At 47.4% G+C, this 19,014-nt stretch overlaps 1 protein-coding gene across 2 annotated transcripts; it reads left to right on the forward strand.

The window, feature by feature from the left end:
* The first annotated feature begins 6,937 nt into the window (after positions 1–6,937).
* On the forward strand, positions 6,938–18,205 carry KIFC1 (kinesin family member C1). Of its 2 annotated transcripts, none has more exons than XM_016218726.2 (11): positions 6,938–7,036; positions 11,003–11,143; positions 11,335–11,434; positions 12,242–12,295; positions 12,413–12,463; positions 12,668–13,068; positions 13,885–14,664; positions 15,328–15,618; positions 15,705–15,778; positions 15,906–15,981; positions 18,054–18,205. In XM_016218726.2, the coding sequence occupies exons 1-11, from the start codon at positions 7,025–7,027 to the stop codon at positions 18,096–18,098; spliced, it is 2,025 nt and encodes a 674-aa protein (XP_016074212.2). In that variant the 5' UTR covers positions 6,938–7,024; the 3' UTR covers positions 18,099–18,205. The 2 variants fall into 2 exon arrangements, with proteins under 2 accessions (XP_016074212.2, XP_016074213.2); XM_016218727.2 differs by having other exon boundaries at positions 11,006–11,143.
* The last annotated feature ends 809 nt before the right edge of the window (positions 18,206–19,014 follow it).

The following is a 19,014-nucleotide window of genomic DNA, read 5'->3' on the forward strand; positions in this document are numbered from 1 at the left end:
AAATAAACTGATGAACAAAATAGATCCAGAGACATAGAAGCATGGAACAGACTGAAGAATCTCAGAGGGAAGGTGGGGGTGGGGGAGTGGATGGGGGGAGATTAATCAAAGAACTTACATGCATATATGCATAACCCACGGACACAGACATTGGTATGGGGAAAGTCTGGGGGTGGGGCAGGTGAGGGGTAGAGGGGATCAATGGGGGAACAAGGGGGACATCTGTAATACTTTCAACAATAAAGATAAATTTAAAAAAGAAATAAAATAAAAATCTCAGTTGTTCTCACTTGGGAGGGGGATTTATTCCTTGGTCTCAAGAAAACCTTTTTAAAGTAATATTTTCATACCTAGGTATGATAACCATGTCATGGACATTTGAAAACATAGTGAAAAGTTTTGCATTTTTATTATTTTCCATACTCTCTTTCTTATACACCCTTTCCCCGCCAAACATAATTTTGAATGTAGCATGTATACAAGGTAGTGGTCTTCTTCACTTACCTCACATCATGAACTCTCCTTTGTGGAGAATCCAGATAAAATGATAGTTTTTTTTTCAATTTTATTTTTCAGTTACAGTTGACATACAATATTATATTAGTTTCAGGTGTGCAACACCAGTGATTAGACATTTATATAACTTGTGGAGTGATTTCCAGATAAATCTTGTACCTGTCTGACATCATACATAGTTATTACAATATTATCGACTATATTCCCTGTGCTGTACTTTACATCCCCATGACTATTCTGTAACTACCAACTTGTGCTTCTAAATTCCTTCACCTTTTTTACCCACTCACCCACCCCAAACCTCCTCCGATCTGGCAACTCAAAATGTTCTCTGTAACTATGAGTGGATATCTGGTCTGCTTGTTTGTTTTTTAGATTCCATATATAATTGAAATCATGTGGTATTTGTCTTTCTCTGTCTGACTTATTTCCCTCAGCACAATACCTTCTAGGTCTATCCATGTTGTTGCAAATGGCAAGATTTCATTTTTTTTATGGCTGAGTCATATTCCATTGCATATATGCACCACTTCTTTATTCATTCATCTATTGATGGACACTTAAGTTGCTTCCATATCTTGGCTGTTGTACATAATACAATATGCAATGATGTTTAATATGTCTTTTTAGACATAAGGATGAATATGTCTTTTTGATTTAGTGTTTTGGGTTTCTTTGAATAACTACCTAGAAGTGGGATTGCTGGGTCCTCTTTTGTCTCTTATTATTGCCTTTGTTTTAAAGTCTATTTTGTCTGGCATAAGTATTGCTACCCCAACTTTTTTTTTTTTAATTTTCATTTTCATGAAATATATTTTTCCTTTACTTTCAGCTTGTGTCTTTTGATCTGAAGTGTGCCTCTGTATACAGCGTTAGAGCCTTGCTTTGTTATCCATTCAGTCACTCTATGTCTTTTTAAAAAAAATTTTTTTTAATCCTCACCCAAGGATATTTTTTCTATTGCTTTTCAGAGACAGTGGAAGGGAGAGAGAAACATTGATGTGAGAGAGACACATTGATTGGTTGCCTCCCAAACACACCCCAACCAGGGCTAGGGATAGAGCCTACAACTGAGGTACTTGGCCTTGGCCGGAATGGAAGCCAGACCCTTTGGTCCGCTGACTCTCTAACCACTGAGCCAAACTGACTAGGGCTATGTCTTTTGATTGAACTATTTAATCCACTTGCATTTGAAGTAATTGTTGATAGATATGTATTTATTGCCACTTTATAATTCATATCCTTTATCTTTTTTCTTCTTCTTAAAGAAGACCCTTTAACATTTGTAGTACTTGTTTGGTGGTGATGAGCTCCCTTAGCTTTTTTTGTCGGGAAAGCTCTTTATCTGGTGTTTGATTTTAAATGACAGCTTTGCTGGGTAGAGTAATCTTGGTTGTAGGTCCTTGCTTTTCATCACTTTGAATATTTCCTGCCAATCCCTTCTGGCCTGCAAAATTTCTGTTGAGAAATCAGCTGACAGTCTTATGGGAGCTCCCTTGTAGGTAATTAACTGCTTTTATCTTGCTGCTTTTAAGAATCTCTTTCCCTTGGCAGGGTGGTTCAGTTGGTTGGTGCATTGTCCCATACACCAAAAGGTTGCAGGTTCGATTCCCAGTCAGGGTACATACCTAGGTTAAAGGCTCAATCCCTGGCTGGAGCACATACCAATCGATGTTTCTCTCTCACATTGATGTTTCTATCTCTCTCTCTCTTTCTCTCTCTCCCTCTCACTCTAAAATCAATAAAAAGGAAAAAACAAAACCAAACAAAGCATTGGCTGAGGGGTAAAAAAAAAAAACTGCCTCTGTTTTTAACCTTTGGCATTTTAATTATGATGTGTCTTGCTGTGGGCCTCTTTGGGTTCATCTTGTTTGGGACTCTCTGTGTTTCCTGGATTTGTATGTCTATTTTCTTCACCATGTTAGGGAAGTTTTCTGTCATTTTTTCAATTCCTTGCTCTTTCTCTTTTTCCAGCACCCCCATGATGGAAATGTTGGTATGCCTGAAGTTGTCCCAGAGGCACCTTAAAGTATCCTCATGTTTTGGATTCTTTTTACTTTTTGCTGTTTTTTTCTTCTTCAGAATCTTACAGCTTTATTTGCAGGTTCTAGGCCCCTTAAACATCGATTAGCAATGGGCTGATTCTAGGTTGATACGCTTTGTTTTTAGGGGCATATTATTATCATTCTTCTTTCCTAAAACTAATTCAGGTGCTGTAAATGAGGATTGTTTATTGGTACTCCTAGAATCTATGAAATATTTTTCTTATGTATTTATGTCTCCACATTTCCCCTTATTGAATTTTATTTCTCTATATTCATCTAACTGGGTGTTTTGGAACTCTTTTTGCTGTTCTGATTGTTTTCTGCTCCCTTATCCTCCAAACCACTTCTTTGATCCTCTGCTTCATCTACTCTACTGTTGATTCCCTTTAATGTATTCTTCATTTCAGTTATTTATTTATTCACCTTTAAAAAATCATTTTTATTGATTTTTAGAGAGAGGAAGGGAGAGAGAGAAATATCGATGTGAAAGAGAAACATCGACTGGCTGCTTCCCGCACATCCCCCACCAGGGACCTAGTTCTCAACCCGGGCATGTGCCCTCACCAGGAATCGAACTGGCAATCTTTTGGTGCACAGGATGATGCCCAACTAACAGCCACACCAGCCAGGGCTTCATTTCAGGTATTGTAGTCTTCATTTCTGACTGGTTCTTTTTTGTTTCCTATCTCCATTTTTGTTTTTTCTCTTTGTTGAAGTTCTCACTAAGTTCATCTACTCTTCCCCTAAGCTCATTGAGCATCCCTATAACCAGTATTTTGAATTCTGCATGTGGTAGATTGTTTGTCTCCATTTTGTTTAGTTCTTTTTCTAGAGTTTTGTTCTGTTCTTTCATTTGAGACATGTTTCTTTGTCTCCTCATTCTGACTGGTTGCTCCATCTCCCAGTCTTTGTAGAGTGGTTTTATGTAGTAGGAGTCCTGTAGGACCCAGTGGAGCTTCTCCCTGTACTCAACTGGGCACTCCAGTTGCACCCCACATGGACTGTGTGCACCTTCCTGTTGTAGTTGAGCCTTGATTGCTGTTGGTAGATCAATGGGAGAGATTTACCCCCAGGCCCATCAGCTGTGAGGACTGGCTGTGACCACAGCAGAGGAGCTCCTATGCAGGGGCTGACCCAGGTAGCAGACTTGCTTCAGTGGGGCTCTGGTGCCCTATGAGTCTTCCCTTGAGTGTGTCTCTTGTGGAGGTGATTAGGTGGTACTCCGATGTGGTCTGAAGTTGGCCACTGGGTTCATTGGCTCTGGGGCCTTCCAGGAGGTGCAAGCCAATGTCAGCTGTTGTATCTTGCCTGGGACCACCTGGGAGAGGCCAAGCTGGAATTGGAGTCCAGCAACCTACAGTGCTGGGCCTGGGGCCACTGAGCAAGAGGTATGGATCAAACCAATACCAGATGTTGCTTGTTTGAGATTTGATATTTTAGTCCACAGCATGAGCCAAGACAGGCTGCTTATATGGAAATAGCCACTGGAAACAGCTTGGGTGGGCCTGCAAGTTGGGTGGGGCCAGGTCTCAGGGACTCACCAGGGCAAAGCAAACAGTGTGAGCCAGGTTGATGGAGATTCAGATATGGCACCTGCCTACTGGTTCTGTGGGGGCATGGCTCAGCAATGGAACAATGGCCTCTGCCAGCAGTTCTGAGGGAAAGCTGGCCCTTTAGCTCTCGTCCTGAGGCCAGACAATTCAGTTCCTTCCTTTAGGTCCCTGGCGCCTTTGGAGTTGCCACCTCAGCACTGGAGCTGAGAACAAGTGAATTCAAGTAAGCCTTTGTGTGGGCCCTTTAAGAGGAATGCTTGGTTATCACAATATTATTAACTATATTCCCTATGCTGTACTTTACATACCCATGACTATTCTGTAACTACCAATTTGTATTTCTTAATCCCTTCACCTCTTTCACACAGTCCTCCAAATCTCCTTCCTTCTGGCAATCACCAGTCTGATCTCTGTGTCTGAGTCTTGTTTCCACTTTGTTTGTTCATTTATTTTGTTCTTTAGATTCCACATATAAATGAAATCATATGGCATTTGTCTTTTCTCTTACTGACTTATTTCACTTAGCATAATACCCTCTTGCATAATACCAACCATGCAGCCATGCAGTCCCAAATGGTACACCTGAAGCCAAAACAAAATAATACTGAAAGTAAACTGGAATTGAAAAAAAAAAATTTAACTAAAAATAAAAAAAGATGGAGGAGGGCCGGTGGGTGGAGGGGGAGAGAGTAACCAAAGAATTTATGTACATATATACACAACCCAAGGACATGGACAATGGTGGGGAGAGGGACTGGGGAGGGGGAAGGAACGGGGTGGAACGGGTCATTGGGGAGAAAAAGGGACATCTGTAATATTTTAAACAATAAAAAAACTTTAAAAAAAAATAATAAATAATAAAAATTTAAAAAGAGAGGAACACCTGGAACTCCAGGAACCCTCTGGCTCACTGAGTTGCAGCTTTGCTGGTTTTTATAGCCAGAAGTTATGGGGACTTCCCTTCCTGGCCCTGGAACCCTGGCCTGGGAGGCCTGGTGTGGGGCTGGTACCCCTTGCTCCTCAAGGGGGAACCTCTGCAGCTGAGGTTCCACCATCGTTAACTGCCACATGTGGGTGTGGGACCAGCCCATTCCGAGTCTCCACCCTTCTTACCAGTCTGAACATAGCTTCTTCTTTATAACCTTAGTTATAGGACTTCTGTTCAGCTAGATTTCAGGCCATTCTGAACGACAGTCATTCTGTAGTTTAGTGGTAATCTTGATGTGGTTGTTGGAGGATGCAAGTACCTTAGTAACGTACTCCACCGTCTTGGTCAGAAGCCTATACTAATGTGTGTTGTTTTTTTTAAATGTTTTTATTGATTTCAGAGAGAGGAAGGGAAAAGGAGAGAGTGATAGAAACATCAATGATGAGAGAACCATCCATGGGCTGCGTCCCCCACACACCCCACCCAGGATGGAGCCAGAAACTTGGGAATGTGCCCTGACCAGGAATCCAACAGTGACCTCCTGGTCCATAGGTCACTGCTCAACCACTGAACCATGCTGGCCGATGGAGCCATTTTTAAATGGAGCCAGAGCAACCATTCTAGAGGAACTGCATTGCTCATCTTGTTCCTTGAAACTCTGAACTGGGCTAGATCACAATGGTTTACAAACACAAAGTCAGCAGGAAAGCTGACATCCTGATCACAAGGGACTGGTGATTACAGACCTTCTGTCTGAAGAGAGAATCAGTAACCCATCCTATATCACCAAGAGTAGCTCAGCTTGTCAGTACCAATAGGATTTTTTTCTTCTTTTCACATAATTACTCCTTTTCTCTCATGAAAACCCCTTGCTTTCACCCTGTAATTAGGATAGTTTGGGTTTCTGCCTGAATCTGTGCTTCAGGCACAGATTCCAGAATAAACTCTTGACTCTTCAAATGATTTTTTTAGGCTGACATACTTAGCCTTTCTAAACCTTTATCTAGCTTGCAGATAAGATGCGCAAAGCACCTGACGCAACAGCTCAGTAAACTTGGCGATTATTAAACGGAGATAACGCACGTGCATGTTAGTCTGAAAAAACATAAAATATCTCATAAATGAAAGCAGTAAATCCTCCGTGGGTTCGAGGCTGTGAAGGTCCTAAACCCGTCCTCCAGCACCAGTTGCCGGCTCCAGGTAAGGAGAAGGTCTGGTGAGGAGTCTGCAGGAAAAAACCCTCCTCCCCTGAGCCTCGAATCCCCACTGCCGAGCTTCCAGGGAGCTTCAAGCTGCATCCAATGTTCTTAAATTTGCTAAGAGAAGCCCGAGTGGCCGGGGGATGGGGGGACGCGGCCACTCCGCACCCGCGCGAGGGCGCCAGCTCCCACTTCTGGGGCCGGCCCAGCCCCGCGGGAGACGCCGCCCGCCGCCCGCAGCCAGCGGGGGAACGAGCGCGCTCCCTACTGAGTCGCTAGGGGGCGCTCGTCCCGCCCGCCCCCGCAGGAGTCCTAGTGTGCGCACGCGCGATTCCTTTCCTCCGGCGTCCTGCCCCCCGCAGCGGTTACGTCGCTGTGGCTTAGCCAGGCATCTTCCGACGTAGCGGGCGGCGGCGGAAGCGCAGCGTGACGGCCGCCGGAGGAGTGAGGAGAGGAGCGAAGGCGGAAAGGAGCCGGAAGTGTGGCCAGCCGGCGGCTCCGCGGCGCCGGCCCCACGGGTGTGGCCTAGGGAGGCGCAGGGCGCTGCGATTGGCCCTCTGCTGTGGCGACGGCGACGATTGGCCCCTGCGTGCGGAGCGGAGGTGAGTGTGGTGGCAGCCGTTGGAATTCAAAAGTGGCGGGTGTGGCGCGGGGTTGTGGCAGTCGGAGCCCGGAGCGCTCGTGCTCTGCGTCGCGAGCGGGCGGGAGGACGCGGGTCCCGGAGCCGCGGCGCCGCGTCCTCTTCCTTTGCGCCCCCTTGGCACGCGTGGCACGGAGCTGGACATGGAGCCGCGGGTGAGTAGGGCGGGCGCTGTCTCCTGCCCCGGGGAGCGGGACCGCGGCCGGCCGCCCCCGATGCCCACGGGGCTCCCGGCCCGCCCACTTCCAGCCTGCTCGGAGGGCGAAGGTCTGTGCGCCCCCGGCTGAAAGCTGGTTCTCATGGTTTAGGAGAGAAATTGGACACAGTGAGTACTGATCGACTAGACTTTTGAGGCGTTTTGCTGGCGAAGGCAACAGAGAAGAAAGGTAGTGGCTGGCAGGGAAAGCAGAGTCAAGAAACTCTTAGGCTGGAAGAAATCATAGCCTGTGTTGCATACTGATTGGAATGATCGGAGTGAGTGACGAGTGGATGACGTAGAGGAGAGAAGGAAGGATCGCCCAAGTTCGTGACCAGGTGACGGGTGGCATCTCACGCACACTTGGAGAGGTTGCCTTAGGAGCAGAGGAGTGGGTATAGGAGGGGTTGGATGAATATTTTTTTTTATAGTTTAAGTGCTTATGCTAATTGTGCAAAGTTGAGAGTCATCGTGTCTAGCTTTATAGATGGGAGAAAAAGAAATGCTCTTGGAGTTGTCCTGAATAAACAAACCTTTGAACACATTTTCTGAACCCACACAAATTCCAGGGTGGTAGATCTTTAGTAGACCCACTATGTAGATCTACTGTGGCAGTGTAGAGGGACTGAAGGACACGGGTTATAAACAGAAAAATTCAGTGTTTGACCTTGGAAAATTTAAAGAAAAATTTGGCTTTCATGCTACATTTGATTAAATTAAATAAGTATTCTTTGTGACGGAAAAAATCCCTTTTTATTTGTATAGAAGCCAATGGTTTGGATGTATTACAACGTAAGTATTCTCCCACTGATAGACATCTGATTTTATTCCTTTAAAAATGTATTGAGCCCTGCCATGTGGCAGACATTGTACTAGGCACTCTGGTTATATAGTTGTGAACAAAACAGATGTGTTCATGTGATGCTCACAATCTACTGTAAGGAAAGACAACAAACCAGTAAACTAAAATGTAAGAAACCAGGGTATCAAGTGGTTTCAGAGTTTTCTCTCTAGCGATGCTTTGTGAACATCTGTGAGTATATCTGTGTGCATCACAGGTAGCTCAAAGCCACTGTCCCAAAGCTGACCTTCCCAAACTACCCCTTCGAGTACCCTCAGATCTCTCCGTGGTATTTCTTACAACTGCGTGTTAATCTACAATGATTTTATCATGAAAAGTTCAAATGAAAAAACAAAACCACAATGGTAGGGAGAGGGACTGCGGAGGGGGAGGGGACAGGCTAATGGGTCATTGGGGAGAAAAAGGGACATCTGTAATATTTTAAACTAAAATAAAAACAAAATCAGCTTTTCCTCCTATGCTTCTGGCAGGTATCTTGGAGTCAGCCTGCACTTCTCCATCTCCCTCACTGCCTGCCCTCTACCTCCCTCCCCCAAGGCAGCTCCCAGTTAGGTCCATACAGTGGTCCCTCTTAACCGAGGTTTTGCTTTCCATGGTTTCAGTTAGGCACTGTCAACCATGGTCCAAAAATATTAAATGGGAAATTCCAGAAATAAACAATTCATAAGTTTTAAATTGTGTGCCTTTCTGTCTATGCCTACCCGTTCTGTCCAGCCTGGAACATTACCATCCCTTTGTCCAGTGTATCCTCGCTGTATACGCCACCTGTCTGTTAGTCACTTAGCCATCTCGGTTATCAGATCACCTGTCAGGGTATCACAGTGCTTGTGTTCAAGTTACCCTTATTTTACTTAGTAATGACTCCAAGGCCATTCACATAATTTTTATTACAGTATATTGTTAAAATTGTTCTGTTTTATTAATTATGGTTATTAATCTCTAAATTAAACTTTACCATAGGTGTGTGTGTATAGGAGAAAATGTAGTTTATATAGGGTTTGGTTCTGTCAGGTTTCAGGCATCAACTGGGGATCTTGGAAGGTATCTCCTGTAGATAAGGGGGGGACTTCTGTGCTTGGCTTCATGTAACCCAGACCCTCTTTGGCCTTCTTTCAGGAAGATTTCTACTTAGCCCTTAGACTCTTAGAAACGCCCTTCTCAACAGAGTTCCTTGAGAATTAAGCTCTAATGTCCAAAGGCATCCTTTGTATCTAATGAATTGACTTCTCTCTCAGGCACCTAGAATGTTAAGAGCTATATACATCCTTGGGAGAACTGAGAAAGTAGATTGTTTTCTATAGAGCTTAGTTCTCTTGTGGTACCCCAGTTTGGAAAGGCTGCCTTAGAAAATAGGCTCTGGGAAGGCAGAGTCTTCATGTTCGTTACCCTCCAGTACCTAGAACAGTTACTGTTACAGAGCAGTCTTTCAACAAAGCTTAGTGCAAAAATCCTTGTTGAATGGGTGAATGAAGGAATATGCAGTCTCTTCCTCTGATGCCCCTCATCTTCTATTCATTCTTCACTTTGCTCATAGTTCACTTTTTCATACAAATCTAGTCATATTCTCCTAAACGTCACGAGGGTCCCTCTTGCCTTCAGTAAACTCCAGACTCTGTCATGGGATACCGACTGCTGCAGTCTTTTTCTCTTCTGCCTCTGTTCTCATCTCCCCACTTTCTATGCAGTTGCCTGTGTTCAGCTGAACAGACAATTTGTCATTTGTTGAATGCATTCTTCCTCGCTTTTTGCCCGGAATGCTCTTGGCCGAAACCCATAAGCCAACTCTTTCTCATACTCAAGGCTCCGCCTAAAAATACTTTTTAGAAGTGTTCTCTGACACTCTTCCCCATTTAAACTTATAAATCCCCCTCCTCTGGGATCCTTTTATGAGAGCACTAAGTAAAGTTTTAATCACCTCTTTAAATGTTTCCCTTCCCACTGTCCCATGAGCATCTTGAGGGCACAGACCACAGCTGCTACTCCAGAACCTAGATCATTTCCTAGCACTTAAAAGGCACTTAGTAAATCTTAAATGAATGAGGTAAACTGAAGGGAAGAGAGAGACTGGCCTTGGAATTAAGTTATTTTTAGTGAAAATAAAAAGTTGACCTATTCACGGTGCTCGCCTGGTGGTGGGATAGGAGTAGGTTGACTAATTGTCCTGGTTTGCATGAGAATAATCTGGTTATAGCACTGAAATTCCTGTGTCCTAAGAAACCCCTTAGTTCTGGTCAAACCAGAGTGGTTGGTAGCCAGGGGGTGGACATAATCCCCAGGCACTGAATTGCGCAGCTCAAAGGAGAGGCTCTCTTTCTTTCCCACTGTCCTCTACTTCAGGGGTCTCCACGCTGGCCATGCTGCTTCCTAGCCTTCCCCGTGCAAGTCAGCCTACTTACAACTCCTTCTTTGTAATAAGCTCTTGTGCGCAGTTTTCACATGCCTAATCAGTAACTGTGTCTGGCTCTCTGTGTATGCAGAGCTAAAGCCTACACTCCTTAGCTTGGCATCAAAGTCCTACAAGGCAGTGTGACCTAGTGGTTAAAACATGGCCTCCAGAACAGACTGGCTAGATTCTAACCCTGACTCTGCCTTTTACTGGCTGATGACCTTAGATAAGCTATTTTACCTCTCAGTACCGCCTTGGGGCTGCTGTGAGGATTAAGTTGATATAGATAAAGCATTTAAAACAGTTCCTAATAAGTCTTACCGGCTCCTCCAACCCAGTCTTCAGCCTTATCTCTCATCCACTCTCTCCCTTATTTATTATTCTCAGCTCTAGCTAAAAAGGTCTGTTGGTTTCACAGCCATACCATGTGTGTTTTTGCCTTCTAAAAGGAGTGTCCATTTCTTTCTGCTTGTTTAAGCACTACTCTTAGAGTTTGCTCCCACTTCTGTACTGTGTCCCACTCCATGCTTTTTGGCTGGCACATAATCTGTGGTACAAGAGGTACAAAGTTAATGTTGCTGGTGGTGATGTTGAAAATTAGGCTGGGGGCCCAGAAAGCAGAGGTCTTTGAATGTTTGGGTTCTAGGGTATTGTCTTAAGTGTCTCTCTTTTCCCAGCAGAGGTCCCCTTTGTTGGAAGTGAAGGGTAACTTAGAGTTGAAGAGACCCCCGGTCAAGGCCCCTTCCCGGCTGCCTCTCCCAGGAAGCAGGTTTAAGAGGGGGCTTGACCAGATGGAGGATGTCTTGGAGCCTGAGAAGGTGAGCTGGGTTTGGAAAGCTGTGTGTCTGTGTGTGTGTGTGAGAGAGAGAGAGAGAGAGAGAGAGAGAGAGGGAGGAAGAGAGGGAGGGAGGGAGGGAGGGAGGGAAAGGGAGGAGAGAGAAAGAGAGAGAAAATGTATGTAAACCAATCAGGGAGAGTAACTGTGGACCCTGTCTTTGTCTATCCCTAGAAAAGGACACGAGGCCTGAGCACAGTGACTAAATTTGCCACGTCTCAACCCAGAGCACCGGTCATCACCACAGTGCCACAGACACAAGGCCAGACTGCAGGTGGGCCCTGGGGATGGACAGAGATCAGTGCTCTCCAACTCACTTTTTCTTTCCTTTCAATTTTAGCTTATTTTGAACAGGTAATATGTTTCACTTGTTTAAAAATTTCAAAGGCAGCCCTAGCTAGTTTGGCTCAGTGGTTAGAGCATTGGCCCGAGGACCAAAGGGTCCCAGGTTCGATTCCAACCAAGGGCACGTACCTCGGTTGCAGGCTCAATCCCTGGCCCTGATGATGGTCCAGGCTCATGCAACCAATCAATGTGTCTCTCTCGCATTGATGTCTCTCTCTCTCTGTCCCGTGCCCCCCCCCCTTTCTCCCTCTTCCTCTCCCCCCTCCCTTCCACTCTATCTGAAAAGCAATGGAAAAAATATCCTCAGGTAAGGGTTAAAAAAAAAAATTTCAAAGGCACAAAAGTTGTTATACTTCTGAGAAGTCTCCCTCCTACCTCTGTCCCCCCAGCCACCCAGTTCCCCTCCCTGGGGACCACTGTGTGTCCTTCCAGGGATATTCTAGGGGTATTCAAGTAAATATGACATGTCCCCAACATCTTTTTACGTAGATGTAGTGTACTTCTCATATGGTTTTGCCCCTCTGCTCTTTTTGCTTCTCTTGGTCCAACTAGTTTCTTGGCATGTTCAGTATTTTCTTCCCCAGAAAGGATATCTTTGGGAGCTGGCCAGATGTAGGGGAAGAGGAGAGTTTTCTTATTTCTAATCCTCATTAAAAGCAACTGCTCTGCCCCTGGACCTGCCAGAGTACATGCCACCCTGAGAGTGGTGGCTCTTTTTCCTCCCATTTCCCGACAGCTCCAAAAGTTCCCAAGAAGATGGGACCCCGATGTTCCACAGCTGTTGCCACAGGTAATTAGCCCTTAAGAGCTGGGCTGAGAAGGGGTTTGGGAGACGTGTAAAGGGAGAATGGTGGAGGTGGAAGGTCACTGTGCTATAATTACTGATGTCAACTGCCCGATTCTCTAGTGTTGAAGAATCAGAAGCCGGGTCCTGCTGTTCCTGCCCAGAAGCCTGGCAGTAAGTGACAAACACAACTGTTGGGTGAGAGGCTGGGATAGGGAAGAGGAGGTGGTGAGTACCCAGAAGAACCCATCTGGTCTCTTCCCTGTCTGGAGGAGAAGGAGATGGTAGCATCAGGTGTGGAGGCCCGAAAGGCTAGGAGGGAGGAGAGATAGGGAACTAAGACTTCCTTGACCTTTGTCCTTTCTGTGCCCATTTTAGCAGCAGCTGCTCCTCCCAAGCTGGGAGGGAAGAAACCCAGCAAACGTCCAGCCTGGGACTTAAAGGGTCAGTTATGTGACCTAAATGCAGAGCTGAAATGCTGCCGTGAGAGGACTCAGACTTTGGACCAGGAGAACCAACAGCTGCGGGACCAGCTCAGGGAGGCCCAGCAGCAGGCCACAGCCCTGGGTGCAGAACGCAGGACACTAGAAGGGGAGTTGGCCAGGGTACAGGCCCAGGCCGAGCAGGGACAACAGGAGCTGGGGAACCTAAGTGCTCGTGTCCTAGAGCTGGAAGAGCGGCTGGGCACTCAGGAGAGCTTGGTGCAAGAGCTGCAGAAAGAACAGTTGGGATTGCAGGAGGAGCGGAGGGAACTGGCCACCCGGCTGGAGGAGCAGGAGGTAAGGGCCAGCATCTCACCAAACACTGATCCTACTTTCCAGGTTTGGGCTTAGAATCCCTGACCACCTCTGTCCAGCAGCATACCTCTGTCCTCTATCCTTCCTCTTCTTCTTTTTGTTTTTAAATAACTTTTTTCCCCCAAAGACTTAAAATTTTTTTTTTTTAGAGAGAGAGGAAGGGAGAGGGAGAAACATTGATGTAAGAGCAAAACATCCATTGGCTGCCTCCCACATGCCCCCTACTGGGTATCGAGCCCACTACCCCAGCCTGTGCCCTGATCAGGAATTGAACCAGCAACCTTTGGTACACGGGATAACGACACCCAATCCACCGAGCCACACCAGCCATGGCTGTCCTCTACCCTTCTTCACCCCTCTGTTTTCATAGCTCCCCTGATCTGTGTCTCCCCTACTCTTCCACCTCCCTCTCTTTCTGTCTTTACTGATCAAAAGTCCGTCTTCTCATGTCCATTCAGCTCCTTGGTGAGCACCAAGCAGATTGAATTACTTGCAGTCTTTCAAATGACTCAATTCTTGCTCAGGGGATTTTGCATATGCACTCCCTCTCTGTGGAATGTTCTTTCTTACTCCATCCTTCCCTTGGTTCACTCCTGTACTTTTGGGTGTCAGCCTAGACATCATCTTCCTGTGCCCCTTCTGGATATGCCCATTGCACTCCCTATTCTAAATCTATTCTTTCTTTAGCAGACCATGAAGTCTTTGGAGGCAGGGACCCCCCCCCATCCCCCACCCTATCATGACTTGTTTTGATTCTTGGTTGTATCTCGCCCTCTGTGTCTGTTTTGTTCTGGGCAGAGGAGGCTTCAAGCATCAGAAGCAGCTCTCTCAGGCAGCCAAGCGGAGGTGGCATCTCTGCGCCAGGAGGCTGCGGCCCAGGCCGCCTTACTGGCTGAGCGGGGAGAACGTCTCCATGGGCTAGAGATGGAGCGCCGGCGGCTACACAACCAGCTACAGGAGCTCAAAGGCAACATCCGTGTGTTCTGTCGGGTCCGCCCTGTCCTTCCAGGGGAGCCCACCCCATCCCCTGGCTTCCTTCTGTTTCCCTCAGGCCCTGGTGGGCCCTCTGATCCTCCAACCCACCTGAGCCTCTTTCGGTCTGATGAGCGGCGTGGGACCCTGAGTGGGCTGCCAGCCGCCCCGACCCGCCACGACTTCTCCTTTGACCGGGTGTTCCCACCAGGGAGCGGACAGGATGAAGTGTTTGAGGAGATTGCCATGCTTGTCCAGTCAGCCCTGGATGGCTACCCAGTATGCATCTTTGCCTATGGCCAGACAGGAAGCGGCAAGACCTTCACAATGGAGGGAGGGCCTGGAGGAGACCCCCAGGTGGAGGGGCTGATCCCTAGGGCCTTGCGGCACCTGTTCGCTGTGGCCCAGGAGCTGAGTGGCCAGGGCTGGGCCTATAGCTTTGTGGCAAGCTACGTAGAGATCTACAATGAGACCGTCCGGGACCTCCTGGCCACTGGCACCCGGAAGGGCCAGGGGGGTGAGTGCGAGATCCGCCGGGCAGGGCCAGGGAGCGAGGAGCTTACTGTCACCAATGCCCGCTATGTTCCTGTCTCCTGTGAAAAAGAGGTAAGCACTGATGGCACTGTGACTGGAAATGGGGAGGAGTGGACAGGGGGACATGAAGAGATGGATGGAGAACGGAGTGGGAGGACACTGAAGGATGAGGGATGGGAAGGTGTGAGGATCAGTTGCCACATTCAGTTTGGGCTGGGGGGCTGTGAGGTATATCTGCCTTAATAATCCAGGAGTGGGGAGGAGAGGCACCTGCTCAAGCAGCGCTGTCGCTGGCCCCTTGCCCACCGCCTCTCACCTCTCATTTCCTATTGCTCTCCTTGCTCACTACACTCGAGCCTTGTGGGCCTCCGGGCTTATTCCTGAGCTCACTGGTCACACACTGTGATCCTGTCAGGGTTTGTGCTTGCTGCTTCCTTTGCCCAGAACATTCCTCTTCTGGAATGGCTAGCTCCCTCACTGCATTAAGGTCTGGTCATCCTGTCTAAAATTGTAACCCTCACTTCACCCTTCCACACTCTTTTTTTTTTTTCTTTTCAGTTTTATTTTACTCCTTAGTGCTCTCAGACATGTTGTGTATTTTACTTATTTGTCTCTTCACTGGCTAGAAAGAAGGCTCCCAGAGGGCAGGCACTGACACTTGTTCGTTGCCATGCCTGACATGGCTCTGTACTGACTTCCTGCCTGCCTTTGCCCCTTGTTCTTCCCCCTCCACAGGTGGAGGCTCTGCTCCATCTGGCCCGCCAGAACCGGGCTGTAGCCCGCACAGCCCAGAATGAGCGGTCATCACGCAGCCATAGTGTGTTCCAGCTGCAGATATCTGGGGAGCATGCTGGACGAGGCCTACAGTGCGCAGCCCCCCTTAATCTTGTGGACCTGGCCGGGAGTGAGCGGCTGGACCCTGGCTTAGCCCTCGGTCCTGGGGAGCGGGACCGTCTCCGGGAAACACAGGCCATTAACAGCAGCCTGTCCACACTGGGGCTTGTCATCATGGCCTTGAGCAACAAGGTGGGAATGGGATTGGGGCAGGTGGGACCTGGGGCTGACTGCTGAACCCTGTCCAATCTTAATCACTTGTCCCCCTCACCTTCTAGGAGTCCCATGTGCCATACCGTAACAGCAAACTCACCTATCTGCTGCAGAACTCTCTGGGTGGCAGTGCTAAGATGTGAGTGAAAGGGACAGGTGGAACTATATGTTGGGGTCAGGGTGGGAAAAGGGGAACAGTGGAAACCTGGTCCAGGCTCTACCGGGCCACTAATGCTGGGGTTTGGACCCCTCTCCTCTCTCCACAGGCTCATGTTTGTGAACATTTCCCCCCTAGAAGAGAACGTCTCCGAGTCCCTCAACTCCCTACGCTTTGCCTCTAAGGTGCGGTTACCACCAAGTCCAGGCCCTGTCAAGACCCCTGGGTGACTGTAGGCTTCTGTGTCCCAACCCCTTCTGTCCAGGGACACACTCTATAGAAAGGATTTACATTGGCCAGCCAACTGCAGCACAAACTCTCCTAGATCGATTTTTAACTATTGGCTTTTGGGGAATTTTAATTTTTAAAAATAGGTAGTTAAAAGGTCAAAACTGCATAGGAAGCTGTACACCATGGCGCCCACATTATCCCCCCCCGTCATTTCACATTTATAATTTTACTTATTCTGATGTTTCCGTTTGTAAATACGAGCAATATACATGTGCTTATTCTCCTCTGCCTTATATGAAAGACATTCTCTCTCTCTCTTTCACTGACCTGCGATGGGTCCTGGCATTATTCAAGGTCTCTGATCAGGTGCTCTTCTGCTCCTCGGGGCTTCAGCCTTTTTGGTGCTATAGAAGTAGTCAGCCACCTTAGCACCCTTACCTGGTCTTCTGCTTTGATCAGGATTTCCCTTGCTACCTGGCAATTCAATTAAAGTTATATCAACATCATTAACACCAAACAACATCTCTTTAATAGCCTCTAATACTCAGTTTATATTACATTTCACCTAATTGTCTCAGAACTGTCTTATACATTAGGCTTGTTCTGATCAGGATCAAAGCAAGGGCCACCAATATAATTTAGTTGAAATTATCTCTTAAATATCTCTTCATCTATAACAACCCCACCCACTTTGATGGCATTTATTTGTTGAAGAAATAGGATCATCTGTCCTATAGAATAACTATATTCTGGATTTGGGGTGGTTGCTTCCTCTTTCCTCCATAGTTTTTGTTGTCTGGTTTGTTGATTAGATATGAATCAGATTTAAAAAAAAATTTTTAAATCTTTATTGATCTCAGAGAAAGGAAGGGAGAGAGAAAGATAGAAATATCAATGATGAGAGAGTCATCATTGAGGGGCTGCCTCCTGCACAGCCCTGACTGGGGATTGAGCCCACAACCTGGGCATGTGCCCTGACAGGGAATTGAACCATCTCCTGGATCCTAGGTCGATGCTCAGCTGCTGAGCCACGGCTGGCCGGGCCAAATTTAAATTTCTTAGCAAGAAGACTTACATGCGGTGGTACACTTTCTGTTGCATCATATCAAGAAGCACCTAATATCTAGTTGTTTCACTTTTAATGATACAAATATTGATCATTGGGTTTGGGTGCTGTCAGCCTGATCTATCCATTAAAAACTCCCTATCACCTTTTTAACCTAGTGATTTTATCAAGCAGTGATCATACCCAGGTCTATTATTTGATTAGGGAGTGTTAAAATGGTGATTTTCTCATTTCTACATTTTTTAGTCCAGATTCTTCTATAAAGTACTTCCCATTCCCATCTATTTGGTTACTCTGAAATTTAGTCTATATAGGTAAGGCAGGATAAATGATTCTTTATCAATTTTCAGTGTTATAAATTAATATCCTGGCAACTTCCAGAGGTGACCAGTGAGTTTTCATCAGAATTTATCATTTTACAGATGCTTATGTATTTGATATGTGTCCTTTGCAGTTGTCATACTTTCTGATGTACAGATTGCTCCATCTTTGTCCAGTGGGTGCTCCTTCAATTTGGCTGTGTCCTTTAGAGTGGCTCCCAGTAGCCTTTATTCCAAGTTCATCTTGAAAATTTCCTGCCCTAGACTAGGAATCATTGATTTTCCAAGGAGCCTTGGTTCCTAAATGAGTGTTGTTATTGTTCTATTTAGCTTATTAAACATTAGTGATGGGAAGGCTTTGGGGTCTCTAGTCCATGGTATTGCTGGAAATGAAAGCGCCTTCTGTCTCTGCTCCTGTGTGGGCCTTCCATCCCTTCTTACGCCTTTCACCTCTTGGAGACCTAGAGGGCATAGGAGAACTGACCATAACTGAGACCAATGTGAACCTGTCTTCAGAGCCCTTATTTCAGTATTCTCTGAGGGCAGCCCTAATGTTGGGGGTTGGGAGGCCATCTTTGGAAACCCAGCCTCTTGCTTGCTCTGAAAACTTTTTTATTCTGTCTGTACCCTCTGCCTGCAGGTGAACCAGTGTGTTATTGGTACTGCCCAGGCCAACAGGAAATGAAGACATCCAGATCCTCTGGGGGTGGGGGTGGGGCTGAGGGATGCTTTATTGGGGTAGGGGGTGTACTGTGTTACCTGGGCCTATCAAATAAAGAAAAGTTTTCTGGGGTTTTTTTGTTTTTGTTTTTTAATAAAGGTTTTGTTAGCAGTTGCCCAAGAAAGGACATATTTTTCAAGATCTGTCTACTCTATCCAGCATTTGTGTGTTTTGCAGGGCGAGAGCCACCTATATTCTCCCTGTACAAGCGGTACCCTGGAGTCTGGATGGCCTTCAGCTGCCATACCCTTACCCCCGTTGTCCACATCTAGGACATGGTGCCCACTGCCTATCCACAGTCACTAGTTGTTTCCCCCTTGCCACCTTGAAAGGTGGGAACTGGAGCCCAAAGACGGGGCTGGCGCACCCTCCCACTAACTGTTGGCTCTTCCTCCCGCCCTTTCCCTGCCTTCCCATTCGAACGGCCTGGGCTGGCCCTGCCCGCTGCCCATTGGATGGCTCTCGGTGGCGTCACCGCCTCGGTACTAGCCCTCCTGGTCCGCACCCCTGCCCTGGGAGCGCGGGCAGGACGCAGGCCCGCTGAGCCCCTCGCGCCAACCGACTTCGGCCACCGCCCCAGAAGGGAGGGGCTCGGTCCTCCCAGGTGCCGCGCGCAGGAGGGGTCACGCGTGCGCAGAAGCTCGAGGGAGGGGGGAGGCCACTTGCCACCAGGAGGGTGGGGCCGGGGGCAAAGGCGGGAGAGGGGGGGCGTGGCGGGGGCAAAGGGAAGGGTGAATGGAGGGCTGGGTCGTGGAGGCGCGGGGGGGGGGGCGCGGGGGGGGGCGCGGGGCGGGACCTGGGGTGACCACGGAGGTTGGGGGGGCTGTTAACGGATGTGGCATGGAACGGGGACCAGTCCGGAGGCGGGCTGCCAGGTGGG

Source organism: Miniopterus natalensis, chromosome 5 (genome assembly GCF_054644295.1).
Source record: "Miniopterus natalensis isolate mMinNat1 chromosome 5, mMinNat1.hap1, whole genome shotgun sequence".
In the NCBI taxonomy this organism is placed as follows: Eukaryota; Metazoa; Chordata; class Mammalia; order Chiroptera; family Miniopteridae; genus Miniopterus; species Miniopterus natalensis.